Here is a 15663-nt window from a genome sequence, read left to right as displayed (position 1 = left end):
GCTGAACCCCAGGCACACACTTCCAGCTGTGGGAGGGAGCAGAATTAGAGGAACTGCTGGAAAGGAAAGAAGGAGAGGCAAAGGCAGGATGGGGGGGGAGGAAAGAAATCAGTTTTTTTCTATATCTCCCATCCTGAAACAATCAGCTAACACTGGCATTTCTCTTTGGCAAGGCTGTGTGCAAAGGATTTACAGTTTGAGTCCTGAAGGACATTCCCCCCACGGCAGCCCTGAGCCCGAGGGACCGGGAGCCACAGCAGCAGCCGCTAACGCTCTGCACGTGGAGGCTGTCGCCCACCCCTGCGTTTTCCAATCCTCTTTCTTTCCTGCTGTACCAGCCAGCGCTGGCTGGTGACAGGGCGGATGCACTGACTCAGTGTGACAGTCAGGAACCACTTAGAGCTGTGACAGCATCAGGGTCCGATCCTGCTCCTGCTAAAAGCAGCGCCAGCGCTCAGGCTAACGCACCGCTTGCTCGATCCCGCACACACTCCATCTCCTCTGCTAAAAAAGGCCTTTCCCAGAGCAGCACAGTGGTAAATCGCCTCCTCACCTGTGTACTCACACCAAACGCATCACTAGGGCTTCCAAAGCTTCTACTTAACACACAAAACACATATGCAGGCCAAGAATTTAGGAAAATATCTCCAACACAAAATACCCTGGAGGAACAAGACCAGATGTTACACAACTGCCGGTCTTTGCACAGCTGGGAATTTTGGATTGATTTTATGTTAAGGTTTGTCATTTTGGGGTTTTTTTCCTCTATATGTATTTACCAAACAAACTGTAAACCTTCTCTCCAAGAGGTGGCAGTTCTCTTCATGGTTTAAACAGCCTGTTCCTCTGCAGCCTTCTGGGAAGTGACTCCAGTTTACCCTGTGTGCAGTGCAGCTGCCCCAGCACTGCTGAGTTAACTTGTCTCCTCCCTCAAGATTTCAGTCCTTTGAGTGGGTAGTAGCCAGGTCCACACTGACACCTTCCCAATTAGCAGCTCCAGTGATGGCAGTTGGAGCTAGGACAGTCTCATGCCATCTTCCAAGTTTTCTTGGCCCATGAACAAGCGTTGAGTCCTGGAAAGGATGGGAGGTCACAGCTGAGCACTGGTGTCTGCAGGAGGAAGCGGAGCAAAGAGCAGAGCAGCACATCATCCCCCCGAGCATCAGTCCTTGCGGCAGAGCTGCTTTGGGCACACAGTTTTTGGTGTTGAACTCCAGAAAGAAGTATTGCTCTGCATCCTGCTCAGGACTAGTGATGGACATAACACTATCTTGGGAGCACATCAAGTATTTCATCACCCGCTTTCCTTGCAAACTCAGCCTGGAAGGGTACAGCACTGTGTTCCTCCTGCCTAGCTCCACAACTGGCACCGATCACTCCCCCGAGGTCAGGACCTCTTTCCCACGTGGGCAGCATCTCCAGCCAGTACCAACAGACAGGCACAAGGCACACAGGCTGCGTGTGAGCTTAGCACCTGGAGGAAGAGGGCTTCAGAGCATTTCCCAGCAGTGGGTGGGAAGGGAACAGTACTGGGGCAGCAGTGTGCCAGACAACACACTAAAGCAGAGGGGCTGCTAGAGAAGAGATGGGAAGGTTTTTGGTGTTGCTGCAGAGGGTTAGGCTGGTTTTTGCATTTAGCTGTACCACATGGCTATGGAAGGAGGATCTTCTCTGTACCTACCTGCCTCTAGCACGCAAGAGTCATAGAATCATCCAGGTTGGAAGGGACCTTTAAGGTCATCAAGTCCAACCATTAACCTAACACTGCCAAATGCACCACTAAACCATGTCCCTCAGCCCCACGTCGACCAGTCTTTTAAACACCTCCAGGGATGGCAATTCAACCACTTCCATGGGCAGCCCGTTCCAATACTTCAGAACACTTTTGGTGAATCAATTTTTCCTAATATCCACCCTAAATCTCCCCTGGCGCAACTTGAGGCCGTTTCCTCTTGTCCTATCAGAAGTAGCAGACAGCAGTAACCAGCAGCCACAGTGCTGGTGGTGGTCTTGGGGGCTGCCGCAGGTGGAAGTTGTGCTGGAACTTGGTTGCTCCTGGAGAGACAAAACCACTCAGGATCAGTGGTCCCTCCTGCCTCCCCCCGGCAAGAGGACAGCAAGGGCAGACGAGTTGGCTAGCCATGGCTCAGAGTAGGAGAATATGTTGTGCGAGCACGAGCAGGGCTGGAGAGCTGACATGGTTATGGCAACCCATCGCTGTGGGCACCGTGCTCTGCGTGCTGCACACTGACCTGTCCTTCGCAGGTCACCTCTGCCTGGGGCTCCGCACACGCACGTGCACAGTACTGTGGTACAGCAGCAGCAACAAACACTTAACGTCCTGCTGGAGCTAATCCTCCTTGTCCTGGGTCAGTTACGACCCCCTGCCCCCAAAACACACTGGGGAGATGAGATTCCCACATGGCACCCAATCCACGTGTCTGTGTCTTTAGCTTTTAAAGAGTAAAAGCCTCTTTTCACAGTTCTCTGCATCACAACATAATTAATTAGTTGGAGCTTTGCCACCCAGAGGAGGGGTGCACGCAGCAAAGCACTAGCTGCCTTTCTCCCTCCTCTTTCCTCACTTCTTCTCCCAAACAACTCTACTTGTATGTATTTATTTAGGTTGCTTTCTGATCCAGGTGAGCTATCAGAGCCTCTGAACCACCAATCACTGAGCTCTTTGAAACCATTTTAGCCAACAAGGCAAACACGGGCACCGAGGCTGTTTAGATAAGAGAACAGCAGGGAAAAACGCAGATGGGGCCCCAACCATGGTTTAATAACATCCTCCGTGTTATCGTGCTCTAACAACTTGGCAAAACGCACATTGATTGCCATGGGCACAGGGATGGGACTGCTGTGTATGTGTTTGTATAGACCCATACAGCTTATAAGCAGAGGTAACCATCCTAAGTCTCAAATGTGAGCGTACAAGGGAGGCTTTGGGGGACAGAACGTTAGAGGGCAAAAAGAAAAAGGTGAGCATCAATTAAATAATTAAAAAAAAAAAAAAACTGATGAGCATCCGAGAATAATAGTAATTTAAAAAAAAGAGCTGATGGAAAGGAAATACTGAATAGCGTTGAGAAATACAGAAGGCCAGAAAGGGAGCAGCAGGGGTTGAGAAGGCGGGAGGGCTTGCCTGCAGCACAGCATGGTACAGACAGTGCACCTCTGAGCCCCTCACCGGGGTTTTCCACTCGGTGGTGGTGCCACTTTTGCTCAAGGGACTAGAGACAGCACAGAGCGGGCTGCTCTCATTGCACTGTGCTTGCCTTGACCCCTCGCAAACCGCATCTCTCTGCCACCACCTGAGCTCCCCTCCCTTACCAGGGAAGCTTGCAGAGCCAAATGCAGCCCAGGGGTACATAACAGATTACATGAGAGAAAGAAAAAGGAAGGAAAAGGAAGGAAAAGAGCAAGCAGGAAATCCAGCAAATCTCATTAGGCTAACAGAAATGCCCGTGCGCCCAACATCAGCTGAGCCCAGCTAGAGCCAGGGTTCGAAATGAGGAGGGGAAGAGGGAGGATGGGGCTGCGCTGCCAGGGGCTCCACGCGCTCACCCAGCCTGGCAGGGACACCTTTCCCCCGTGCTGCATTGAGCTGCTCTACAAAGCAAACCCTGCCTCCGTGCTGCACCTGATCACACCGCAACGACAGGTCCCCACAAAAAACACACAGAAAATCAAGCACAAAGCTGATTTGGGTAACAACGTCCAAGTTATGCCAGTGTAAAAGGGATGGAGAATCCACACCTCAGCAGTAATACTGATGGCTCTCCGAAAGCTCTGCCTGGCCATGGGAAGCACTATCATCTGTGGAATGGGCATGTTGGAAAGGCTTTTCCACATCCAGACATGCCTGCAGGTTGTTTGCAAGATGCTGTCAGATGGCACTCGCTTCTCTGCACCTCAGCACATTCCATTGCAAAGGCTTATAGGGGCTAAGAACACAGATTGCCTCCATCAGCTGCCACAGAGCAGCAGTAAGTGATATGCAAAAGCTGATCTTCATTGTAATATACCCAGACAGCACAATCCCTTGCACCTAAGAAGAAAAATAAATGAGTAGCAAGTACACCCTACCCTGGGGTAAACCAGCACAGCATCATTTATTTAGTTTTTGAAAGGGATAATTGCACCTACCCTTGATTTTAAGTACCCATGTGTAATGGAGCAGACAGCAAATGCAATTAAATTAAACGTCAACAGCATTAAACATCAGTTCTTAACTCTCAACCTACCCCATCCATCAGCTAACAACCACCCTGAACTTCCTCCAGAGACCTCCACACCAGAGCTCTGCTCGCTGCTCCTCCTCACACTTCAGCAGGTGAATTCACCACCTGCAGCAGCCCTTCCTGTAGACCCAGCCCCAAACCTTTAGGGAGGGACAAATAATTCCTTAATAGCTGCTTAGCTGAAAAGAACCTGCACAAATATCCACCATAAACCCCTGCTTCTTACCTCTACAAGCCAGAGGACTTCTAACATCCCCTATGAGCCTGCCTGTCTCGCAAGATTGGGAGATGGTTGGGTTATTTGAAGGTGAGGAGCAAAGGCATGTTCTCTCACAGCCTAAACACACGAATCCCTCGATGCAAGAGAGACGATGGGGGAAAGCCCCAAAGTGGCTGCTCCAGATGGTGGCTTCCTCCAGAAAGCTGTATTTATGAGGACCATCTGAATAGCTCCCAGATCATCGCTGTGCCAAGAGCAGCCGAAACCTCCCCTGCCCAGCACCAGCCTTACGCTCCCCCACAGCCACAACTGGGACATGCTGTGGGGGGAAAAAAACCCTTCAGAGAGCGGGCTGTGGCAAAGACCGCTCTGCCCGAACAGATGCAGGCCAGCACCGGGAAGGGCAGAAACTGCTCCAAACCCTCTTTGTGCCCCATTGCGAGCTGCAGCGAAGGCTGGGGCAGCCAGGAAGCACTCAGTTCTGCGGCAGCCCCGTGCAGCGCACATCTGCCCAAGCCAGCATTGCCATGGGAATGCTGCAGCAGGGGAACACCCTGCAGCTCATTCCTCAGCCCCTTTCAGTCAAAGGCAACCTGCTACAGCTTTTGGATCAGGATTTTATTTTTTTTTTTTATCCCCCAAGTTTCCCCAGTGACACAGCGCTAGCAGAATTATCGCTGGGCTGGTGACAATCTCTGGGGCTCCAGGATGGCTGCCTCCTTGATGTACTCTGGCCGCGCTCCCCTGTACCGAGCGCTGCTTGGATTCAACTCCCGCTCCCTTCCCACCATATGGTCTCTCTTCTCTTCCCCTCCCTCCTTGCTCAGGCGCCTTTCCCGCGGAAGCTTGCAGGGAAACACAGCCTCCGTCCCTCCCTCCGCTTTGCTCTGTAGGCGCAGCTCTTTGTTTGGGGACGCGGGGTGTCTCCTCGGCTGGTGTTAATTAGAAGGGTCACGTCAGCGCTTGCGGTACTGAGAGCCAAAGGGTACAGAGCTGGTGTTTCCCAGGACAGCTTGCATCTGTGGTCCTCTCCCAAATAGGAATTGTGCAACATCGGGCTCCCCAATTTTTAGGTTGAATGTTGGCTATTTCACAGCAGTGCGGTCCGTGCAGGCAGTGCTGCAGAGGGACCGGGCACACTGAGCAGACACACAGCACAGCCGCTCCCCACCACTTTATTTCTCCTTCTGTGTTGAGAGGAGAGGGGGAAGGGAGGCATCAGCTTATCTGCTAAATTAGGGCAAGTCCAACAGCACTGGCTGGCTGATCTGATGGCAGAGAAGCAAAGAGGAATATGAAAAAAAATTGTGGGAAACCACAGTGCTATGCAGAGAGAACCCCCAAATTCCTAAATAGTTCTTTCCCCCCACCCCAAACAACTTGCTGAAAAATTCACATTCAGGTTGCTGAGGTCTTGATGGTGTGTGCCCAGAGCCCACGCAGAGCCACAATTAGTGCAAAAAATCAAGAGGGATCGAGTCTAAAGATGACATTAAAGCACATCCATGCAACATCCTCTCCCTCTCCACAGTCCCACAGTCCAGGGAAGACCAACAGGTGGGGAAGAGGACCCAGGCACGAGGAGGATGGATGAGACGGGATTACTGAGGATGCTCTGGCTGGCTGGCAGACAGAGAATGAATGAGTGTGTGCGTGACGACAGCTGAGACGGTTAAAAGACACTAAAAGTACCAACTCCCCTGTGTCCTTCAAGCCTGGAGTCTCCCAGGCCCTTACGCTCAAAATGGAAACGGAGAACCAATTTCCTCCTCAGAGCTCAGCCCCGTTCTTTCCTCTTTCCCACTCGTCCCCAAACGCTGCCCATTTCCCCCATTAAATTATTGCTGACAGAGCCCTTTAAATTACAACCCAGGATCTTGCGCTGCCTAATCCACTTAACTCAACCCCAGCTGATTAAATTGGATGCCATATGGTGGGAGAGCACTGGTGTAATCCGCAGGGACGGGGACACACTTGACTCATTACCTGGAGTGCAGCGCGGAGCCCTCTCGCTACACGCCTCTGTGCTGGGGCCCCGCTTGCTGCAAGGGATGCGATTTGCAAGGTGCCGGTCTCCAGCAACACCGCCGGCTCTGGCAAGCTGGCAGTGCCATTAAATACAGCCCCGAGCAGCTTAAAGGCACAAATTGTCCTCCATCTCTGCTGGCATCTGGCTGTTCCCTCGTCCCCAGCTGGTGTCGCAAACACTCAGTCTCCCAAGGGCACTTTGGAAACTGGGGAGATTTGGTGCTTGGGGGAAAATAAATAAATAAGTAAATAGGCGGAGGAGGTCTGTCCATGGGGAAGCGTGCCAATACCTTGATTGCATTGATAGCCGGGATTGCAGCCCTCAGACCGGGTCACTGTGCAATGACGAGGATTATAATTAAAAAGGTCACAGCCGAGAATAACACCCTGCAATGCAGGCCACAGCTGGAGAGCGCATTCCCATGGTAAAGGGGAGAGTCGAGGACACACTGAGCAGCTGTTGGCTGGACCACATCTGGGGAGCCAGTCCTCGGGCACTGCTTAGGGCCACACAGAAAGAAACACAGCCATCACCCAAATTAATAACATATCAGCACTTCCCCCAGCGCACTGTTATCCATCAGGAAAGCCCACCCCAAGCACCGACAGCCTTCCTCCTAGTGAGCACTCATGTCCCAGAGGTCGGTGTGAGCCTCATTTTGTCATATGCCATTTGAAGTACGAGAGCTTAGTGATTTTCCCAGGCTCAGAATACCTTCTGCAGCATCCCAATCAACTGCACAGCCAAATTAACTGCTGGAAGAAGTTACAGCTGCTCTCAGCCCTAGCAGAACCTTTGCAAAACACATCATTAGCTGCAGACTAGAGAGAAGCATCACAACAGGCTGAGAAAATGCCAGGGCAGGAGACCCAGGTCCCCTCACACACTGCAGGTTTGCCACTCCTTAATTATCTAAACCTGCACAATAACTATACCAGAGAGAGAAATAACACACATCAGGATCTGTTTCCTTACCTTTTAGAAGGCTTAAGGTCAGATTTTAAGTCTGCCACTGTAAGAGCAAGAAACTCACCTCTAAAAGGACCAGGAAAAACAGGAACCCACAGGAGGGGTCAGGCTTTAAGAAGACAACCAATTTCTGTGAAAGCGAGGGGATGTTATCAGAGACAGCTGTGCCATCCCAGGCCCACAAACAGTATCACCTGAGGTGCTCAAGCTTTAGCCAATACAGGACTCATCGGGTCCTGGGACTTTTTCTTTACACAGGAAGCAGAAAATCCAGTACTTTAAGCTGGCCACACTGTCAACATCTTTTTTTCCATACGCTTCTCCTAAAGTCCAACTATTTCAGTAGCTTCCTAAGGGCATTTGGAGGTGGCAGAGAGTGAATACAAAGCGGTTTGAACTCATCCCGGAGCTGCCCCAAGGAAAGAGCTTCGGACCCGGCCGATGCAGCGCTGCCTGGGCGGCACATGCGGGAGGTGCTTCCAACCCCCTTGGGCCACGCGTGGTTTTATTACTCATGTCAGTCTATTAGCAGGTGATGGATGGAGGCTGACGGGGGAAGGCAAGGCACTCCCTTCATTAGAGACAATAATATAATTTATAGAGCATCCCCAAGGCCCTGGGGGGCTTTACCAACTCTCGCTCTCATTCTGACGCACACTGAGCCCCTCTCAGCCCCACGGGTCTCAGCAGTAGGGGATGGAGGTGCAGAACACCTTGCCACAGCCAAGCCCCATGGGCCTGATCCTGGCTGTGCAGCATGTAGTGCAGCACACAGGGGTTACACAGCCAGCCGGGCACCAAATCCTCACTGCATGGAGGACCTGCAAATGTCCTGAGCTCAGCCTCCCCTTGTTCCTGCAGCCCAGCAAGACGAAGGAGGCCAGATCCTGTACGTCCCATAAGCACGCATCCATGTCAAAACCTGCCAATAAAACCAGCACCGTGCAAATGTGCCACTGTGTTTGGTGCGGTGGCATTTGGGGACCCCGCCGCATCCACCGGCGGAGCCGTGGGAACTGCAGCAGCTTTGTCCCATCTGCTTTTCAGACTTGCATTTGGCCGCGGAGCTGGGGAAGACGCTGCTGGAGCGCAACAAAGAGCTGGAGGACTCCCTGCAGCAGATGTACGCCACCAACGAGGAGCAAGTGCAGGAAATCGAGGTAGGGACACAGTCAGGCCAGAGGTGGGGACGGGAGCTGCTCGGCCACCGCTGTCACCTAAGGGCGGTGGGGTGGAAGGGGCGCTTCCACCAATGCCAACAGCTCAGACGCCAGGAGAGAGGAAGGGACGTGCCACAGGGATGGGAGCTAAAGCCCATCCCAGACCTGGAGAGGATCCTCTTTCCCCACTAATTGGGATTTTCCCCCTTCTCACATCCCTCCCCCCTCCCACCCCAGATGTGCATGCCAGATTTTGGCACCAGGTTGCATCTGGGGCACATTTGGCCTTTCCCTGCCCATCTGCCAGCCTTCACACTCGCTTCTCTTTGCTCTGCTGCTGCTTTCCTTTGATTCTAGTTATTCATAATCGCGTTTGTTCCCAGCTGGCCCCTCGGCACCCCCAAAACACAGCCCCCTTTGTTAGAGGCATAAAATAGCTCTTTCTCCAAGAGCTGCAATCTAAACCACCATTTCAAGCATCCTTTGGGGTCAGGGCAGTATTTCTAAGCCCCACAGAACTAAGCTTAGAGGCTTAAACCTGCTGTGCCGGGAGGGTTTTCATCCACTGGAAAACTTTTAGGGATCTGTGAATTAAAAAAGATCAGAACCCCCCTGATCTAAAAAGACGCGGGGCAGAGGAGAGCTGCGAGGTCACAAGAGCAGCACGCGATGGCTGCGGGGACCCGACAGCCGATGGCTGAGGAAACTGGTGGATGGAGCAGCCCTTCAGGAGCACGTCCACCATAGGATTTGGGATCTGCTCTCAGGTGAGGGTGAGCACTTGGGTAGATGCCCCTCTGCCAGGATAAAATCTTGCAATGACAGACTCACAGAAAGGGGTCTTTGAACATGCAGAAGCCGCGAGTCTCCTCACATTTCACGGACTCAGAGTTTTAGCCTGAATTCCCAAGGAAACGCAGCTTCTGCAATCGATCTGACACACGATCCAGTAACCAACCGGCCAATTTCAGTCAAGTTTGGCGAAGGGACACAGTCCCAGGGATATCAACTTTCTTTGGGTACTGGGAATAAAAAAAGCAGCTGAATAGAGAGAGATTGAGGGTAGTGCCCTTCAAAGAGGGCAGGGGAAGTTCAATCTGATTTTAGACACAAAAGTATTTGAAGTGGGCAGGTGTATGAATATTTCACCTGTGCAAGAGGGTTCAACCAAGAGAGAATAAATCAGCCACAACACACATTATCAAAGGAAGCAAAGGCTGCAGCAATTTCTGCCTGTGAAAAAAAATGGATTTTGGATGTGGAGTCTTTCTGTTTGGCTTTTTCTTGCAGTACCTGACCAAGCAACTAGAGATGTTGCGGCAGATGAACGAACAGCATGCGAAAGTCTACGAGCAGCTGGACCTGACAGCACGGGACCTGGAGCTAGCTAACCAGAAGCTCGTGCTAGAGAGCAAGACATCCCAACAGAAGATACAGTGGTACGGCCTCCCCTCCTCCCACTGCAGCGATGCTGCACCCAAGAGACCTTCATCGCACCTTTCCCCTGCCCCAAAGCGCAGCGTGTCCTTGCTGTCTAAGCCATTCTCTTATCACTCCAGTTTTGCAGCCTATTTACAACACCAGCTCATCGCACCGATGCTGCTTAGCAGAGGTCAGCCACAGCACAGACACCCCTGGGACGAGGGCTGGATGAAGGAGTGTCTGTAGCTGCCAGGAGAGAGGCACAGCAGCTTCTCATCCTCATCCTCATCCTCATCCTCCTCCTCCTCCTCAGATGTGTTTGCTTGAAGAAGAGGCACATAATCGTATCAGGGAGGTCCCCAGCACACAGCCCAGCAAAAACACTAGGCACCGATCCAGCATTTAGCGAAATCCTGGCTAGCCCATGCTGAAACACCAATTTGTCAATAACAATTTCTTTCCTAAAACAGGCTCACCATCAAGGTCATCCCTGGAAACAACAGACCAAGCTGTGTCCTTGCAATGCAGCATCTTTTGCAAACAACTGTGCAGAGAGGGCGTTTTGAAGCAGAGTTTTACAAACTGTTCACAGCCAGAACAAAATTAAACCTCTGCCCGGTCTCTCTGTGTTTATCTCTACAAGAGAAACAAGAGGTAGAGTGTAAATCAGTCGCCTGCTTGCTTTTAGTGCAGAGATATTCCAGGATAGTGCTTTTGCCCCAGGGGTGACTGTTTTAGCCCACTGATTTGAGGACAGAGGGTCTCAAATTAGTACAATCCCTTACCACTGCATCAATCCCCCACCCTGTTCTACAAACACCCTCATTGCTCAACAGCAACCACACAGAGCAAAACCAACCGCTGCCATGAAAAGCAAATGCTGTCGCGCTCCCAGGGCTAGAAACTGGAAGCATCTTCCATAGACTAGCTTTCTCTATAGGGAAAAAACACCTTTCAAGGACCTGCAGTGCCTGACTCCTCATCCATGCTCCCTCCTCTCTCCACAGCTTGACGGAAACGATCGAGGGGCTGCAGAACCAAGTCGAGGAGCTGCAGAAGCAGGTGGAAGAAATGCGGAGCTTGGAGCAGCTCCGCATTCGGCGGGAGAAGAGGGAACGGCGCCGAACCATCCACACCTTCCCCTGCCTTAAGGAGCTGTGCTCCAGCCCCAGGTACGGAGCCTCGTCTTTAAAAGTCCCCCAACCTTCTCCCCCACCTCCTCTGCCCGTGAACAGGGGATGCGGTGGGTTAGCCCCTCTGGGGGTGCACAAAACCCCACATACACCCCCACAGAGATCTAGGGTCTGCATCAGAGCCTGACACTCGATGCTGGAGATGAAGGGAGGACTTTCCTCTCTCCTACCCACACACCTGAGCAGGTGGCATTGGCAAAGCAGAGCCTTCATGATCCCAGCATCAGCAATGCCTCCAATGGGGAGACATAAGTTCTTTTTCAGAGGGCAAGAATAGCTACCCAGGAGGATCGGGATGCCTCACGCAGCCTCACTGGGCCAGGGTACAGGGGCCAGGCGTTGCCTGGAGGGACTGGGACTGTCCTGGCAGGTTGGCAGGGAGCTGAGCAGGAACACTCACCAGACAGGACGCATTGCTGGAGCTCTAGATGGCTCAAACCAGCCTCTCCCAGTACAGCCCACCCAGCAACACATCATGTGAAGAGGACCATTACCTCGAGCTGTCACACAGCATCCCTTCCCGAACCAGCACAGCCCATTTTCCCTTTGCAGCTGCCTCCCAGCACAGGACCAGCATCTCTGGCACACTGAAACCAGCTGAGATAGTGCATTTTCCTGTGTACCCCCCCCCAAGAGCAGCAGTCACACACCCACGTGCCGCCAAACGCTGTACAAACACCTTCAGCACTATTGCACACTTGATCCTCCTTAAAACCCAGCCACTGCGTGAATTCCCTGAGCTCGTGAGGGCATTTCTTGCTCGGCTTTGTCCATAATAGAGGCTTCTTTAAATAGATAAGCAATCGATAAACTTTGTTACTGAAAGCATCCCCTGCCAGTGGATACGAACAAAAGACACTTTTACTGCAGCCGCAAAGGGGATGTTATGAGGCCATAACCTAACCCCCAGCAAAATCCACTTAATGTCTCTGTGGTTCTTCCCCCACCACCACCCCGTCTCCCAATCCCACTCTCCCCCCAGTGCCTCGGGACCTCAGTTCGGCTTGCGGCTCTGCAGTGGGCTCTGAAGGTCAGGCTGCCCTTCAGTAACTTGGAAAGCTGTTCAATACCCCCCGCCACCAGCCATGCCTCCCAGGGGAAGCCACGGTGCTTGCTCTTTTCCAATCTGTTCTAACCGGATAGGATGCCACGGGCACTTCATCGAGGAGGAGGAAAATCCGATTTCCTGACAGCGATATGAGAGAAGGGGGACGTGCTTGTTGTCACTTCCCAGGCAATGAAGAAGGGGAAATTCTGTCAAAAGTCTCTGTCTGCAACCCTTGCTTCTCCCACCCTCTCTGGAGCACCTTCCAGACAGCAGAGCCTGTGCTTCTGGTTTTTTGCTGGGTGGGGTTTGGGGTTGTTGGCAGATGCAGTGAGTAGTTGGTGAACTCCGTGATGCGGCAAGTAGCTGATGAACTCCAGCAGGAAAAACTCAAAGCCGCCTACTTTCAGCTCAGACTGGTAGCACTTGAAACATTCATCCTTGCTTCATGGCAACGTTGGTGGCTTGTCCGTTAACCAGATGAGTCTTTTACCTTCTAGGGTTTCATTTCCCTCCTGTCTTTGATCACTGCTATCAAATGAGACTGCAGGTTCTCTGGGACAGAGCCTGGTCTCAGTGTCCAAAAGAGCCCCAGTCACGCTTTGTGGTCTCCTGGCACACAGGAGGAGGTGTATATCACTCCATGAGCTCAGGTTACCTCCTTTTTGGGCATCAGTGGCCTTTCTTACATGACAATAAGACACAAGTCCCTCATGGATTGTCACTCGGTCAGATTCCCTCACGGCTCCTTCTTTTTCAGGTATGAGGATGCATTCCAGGTCCACAGCTCTTCCACAGAGTTCAACCAGAAGCCACTGGAGAGGGAGAATGAGCGTCTCCAAGCCATGGTGAACTCCCTGAGGTCCCAAGTCAATCAGGAGAAGCAGCGGAAGGAGAGGGTTGAGCGAGAGTACACCTCCGTTATTCAGGAGTACTCAGACCTTGAGCAGCGTGTGTGCGAGATGGAGAACTGCAAACTGCGCATCAAGGAACTGGAAGCAGAGCTCCTAGAGCTGCAACAGATGAAACAAGTCAAGAAGTATTTGCTCAGCAGAGAGGACAACTTGTCTGAGGCCCTCCTTGAGCCACTGAATAATGCCCCAGAAGCAGACTACATCGACCTCTCTGAGGAGGAGGGAGGAAAAAGTCATGGGCCATCAATGACACCTTCCCCAAACCACCCTGTCCGGAAAAGCTGCAGTGACACAGCCCTCAATGCCATTGTGACCAAGGATGCCGTGAGCCGGCACGAGGGCAATTACACGCTGCACGCTAACAACGTGCGCAAACGCGGCATGTCCATCCTGAGGGAAGTGGACGAGCAGTATCACGCCTTGCTGGAGAAGTACGAAGAGCTCCTGAGTAAATGTCGGCAGCACAAGGACAGTGTGCGCCACACAGGAGTCCAAACGTCCCGGCCCATCTCTCGCGACAGCTCCTTCAGAGATTTCCGAGGAGAGGGACACGAGTTGGGAGAGAGGTTTACAAGCGGCTGGAGCAGAGCCAGCCCGAGTACAAGGCTCTTTTTAAGGAGATCTTCTCCCGCATCCAGAAAACAAAAGCAGATATCAATGCCACAAAGGTGAAAAACAAGAGCAGCAAATGAGTCCTGCCTCTCTGCAAACTCCCACGTGCAATCGCAACAGCCAAGTCTTCAAGTCTTCAGCCCCAGGAAACGCCACGTGGCCCCACTGCTTTGAAGGTTCGAGAGGTCTACAAGCAAGAAAGCGTCACGGAGACTCAACTCACTTTTTTAAGCTTGGGCTCTGGAGAACTCGTCGGGACAATTGTACATTGTAGTTAGAGGATTTCAGAAACTGTATGACGGATCTCTGCATGAGTTGCTGCTGCTACCAGACATCACAACAGCAACGTAAACCACACCACGAAAAAAGAAAACCGATCACCTCCTCCACCCTTTTCAGCTTGTCTTACAGCCCGATTATCTGCAAGCAAAAGCCTGGATGTCCTCCAGCGTCCTGCCACAGCTGGAGCACAGTGTTTCAAAGCAAAACAAAAAAGCCATCAGAACTTCAGGGGCTGCTCCAGCACACCAGCCCAACCCTCCACTTCGGTTTTATGGCTAAGAACCTACGCTTGTACCCAAGAGACTTCTGTCTACGCCTTCCCCTTCCCCAAAGGGCAGTATGTTCTTGCTGTTTAAGCCATTCTCTTATCAGTCAGGTTTTTCAGCTATTTACAATGCAAGCTCATTGCAACTGGAAAAACTTGAAGAGAAACATAAAACTGATTGTTCTGTCCTCATCAGTGTCACTTAGTATTTCAGTCCATACTCTCCAGACTTTGTAGGCATATGGGATTTCCTCGCTTTGAATCTGCCCCAGTATTTCAGCCCAGGTGAAGCACTGTGCCTGGTAGGAACTTGATGACCAGGGCTTTCCCATAAGCTAGACAAGAAGTGCTATTACAGTATCAGAGACACGCTTTCATCTCACGGTCTGGGTACCAGCCCTCTGTGCTGTGCTCTTCAAGAGGTTGTCATTGCCCCGTCGTAGCAAACTCCTCAAATACAGCTCGCATGGGCTTGCAAAACTGACTACCAGTGACTCGCTCGCAAGCAGGAGGATAAAGCGTCACACTCATACGGCGTCAGGAGCTCTGGCCCTGGCAGTAGCGCTGATCACACATTGCCCCACACTTTTGCTCGGAACATCTCCCTAGCCAAGAGGACAGATTTCAGTTTTCGGCTGAAAATAATCTTTCTTGGCTGAGATACTGTCTCCAAAGGTTGTCACCTCTCACGTTCACTTTCCAGCACTGAAATCTCCTCACTTTTGCTTCCACAGACATGCAAACACACAGCCAAAAGGCCACTGCAGTCTCAGGAATCACCAGTTTCCATTTTTCATGAACTAGATGTTGACCTTGAATGGTCAGACACGCGTTTTAGGCAGAGAAGCGGCATTTCATTACAGCTTAGGCAACACCCTGAGCATTGACCCACAAGGAACGAGCCGTTCAGTGTAAGCTACCTATTCTGTACCTGCCCAGAGACAAACTTCGGGCCAGATTTGGATTCTATTTTCACCAGCTTACATCCCAAAATCTTGGGGAAACGATTGGGATTTTTGCAACACTGAGATAAACAAATGAGAATCTGGCTTTGGAGGGGCAAGACTGTTAAAATGTAATAAACCTCCAAGTCTAGGGCCTTGACATTACGAGGAGCTATCTTTCTTTCACTTACCATGGAATTAGTGCAAAAATACACCCCCCACCCTCCCCAAAATACCCTCTTTTGTTAAGCTGAGTACCACGGAGGTAAGTTGGCAGGAGTGCGATGCTCAAACCATACCCGCGCCAGAGGTCCCATCCTCAACCCACCCACCGCTCCGCTCCTCAACGCTCTGCATTTTTAGG

The 15663-nt window shown here is 51.7% G+C and overlaps 1 protein-coding gene across 1 annotated transcript in view; it reads left to right on the top strand.

The window, feature by feature from the left end:
• The window catches only part of CDR2L (cerebellar degeneration-related protein 2-like), a 19580-nt gene extending 5692 nt beyond the window's left edge, over window positions 1–13888 (top strand). Inside the window, 5 exon segments of the mRNA XM_009879555.1 lie at window positions 8510–8622; window positions 9913–10061; window positions 11052–11216; window positions 13043–13761; window positions 13764–13888. Of these exon segments, the coding sequence (XP_009877857.1) occupies window positions 8510–8622; window positions 9913–10061; window positions 11052–11216; window positions 13043–13761; window positions 13764–13888 (1271 nt within the window).
• Window positions 13889–15663: the final 1775 nt, after the last annotated feature.

The sequence above is a fragment of the Charadrius vociferus genome, unplaced genomic scaffold (genome assembly GCF_000708025.1).
Source record: "Charadrius vociferus isolate BGI_N301 unplaced genomic scaffold, ASM70802v2 scaffold260, whole genome shotgun sequence".
Taxonomy (NCBI): Eukaryota; Metazoa; Chordata; class Aves; order Charadriiformes; family Charadriidae; genus Charadrius; species Charadrius vociferus.
Note: the sequence above shows the minus strand (reverse complement) of the source record. Positions and strands in the feature narration are given on the sequence as shown.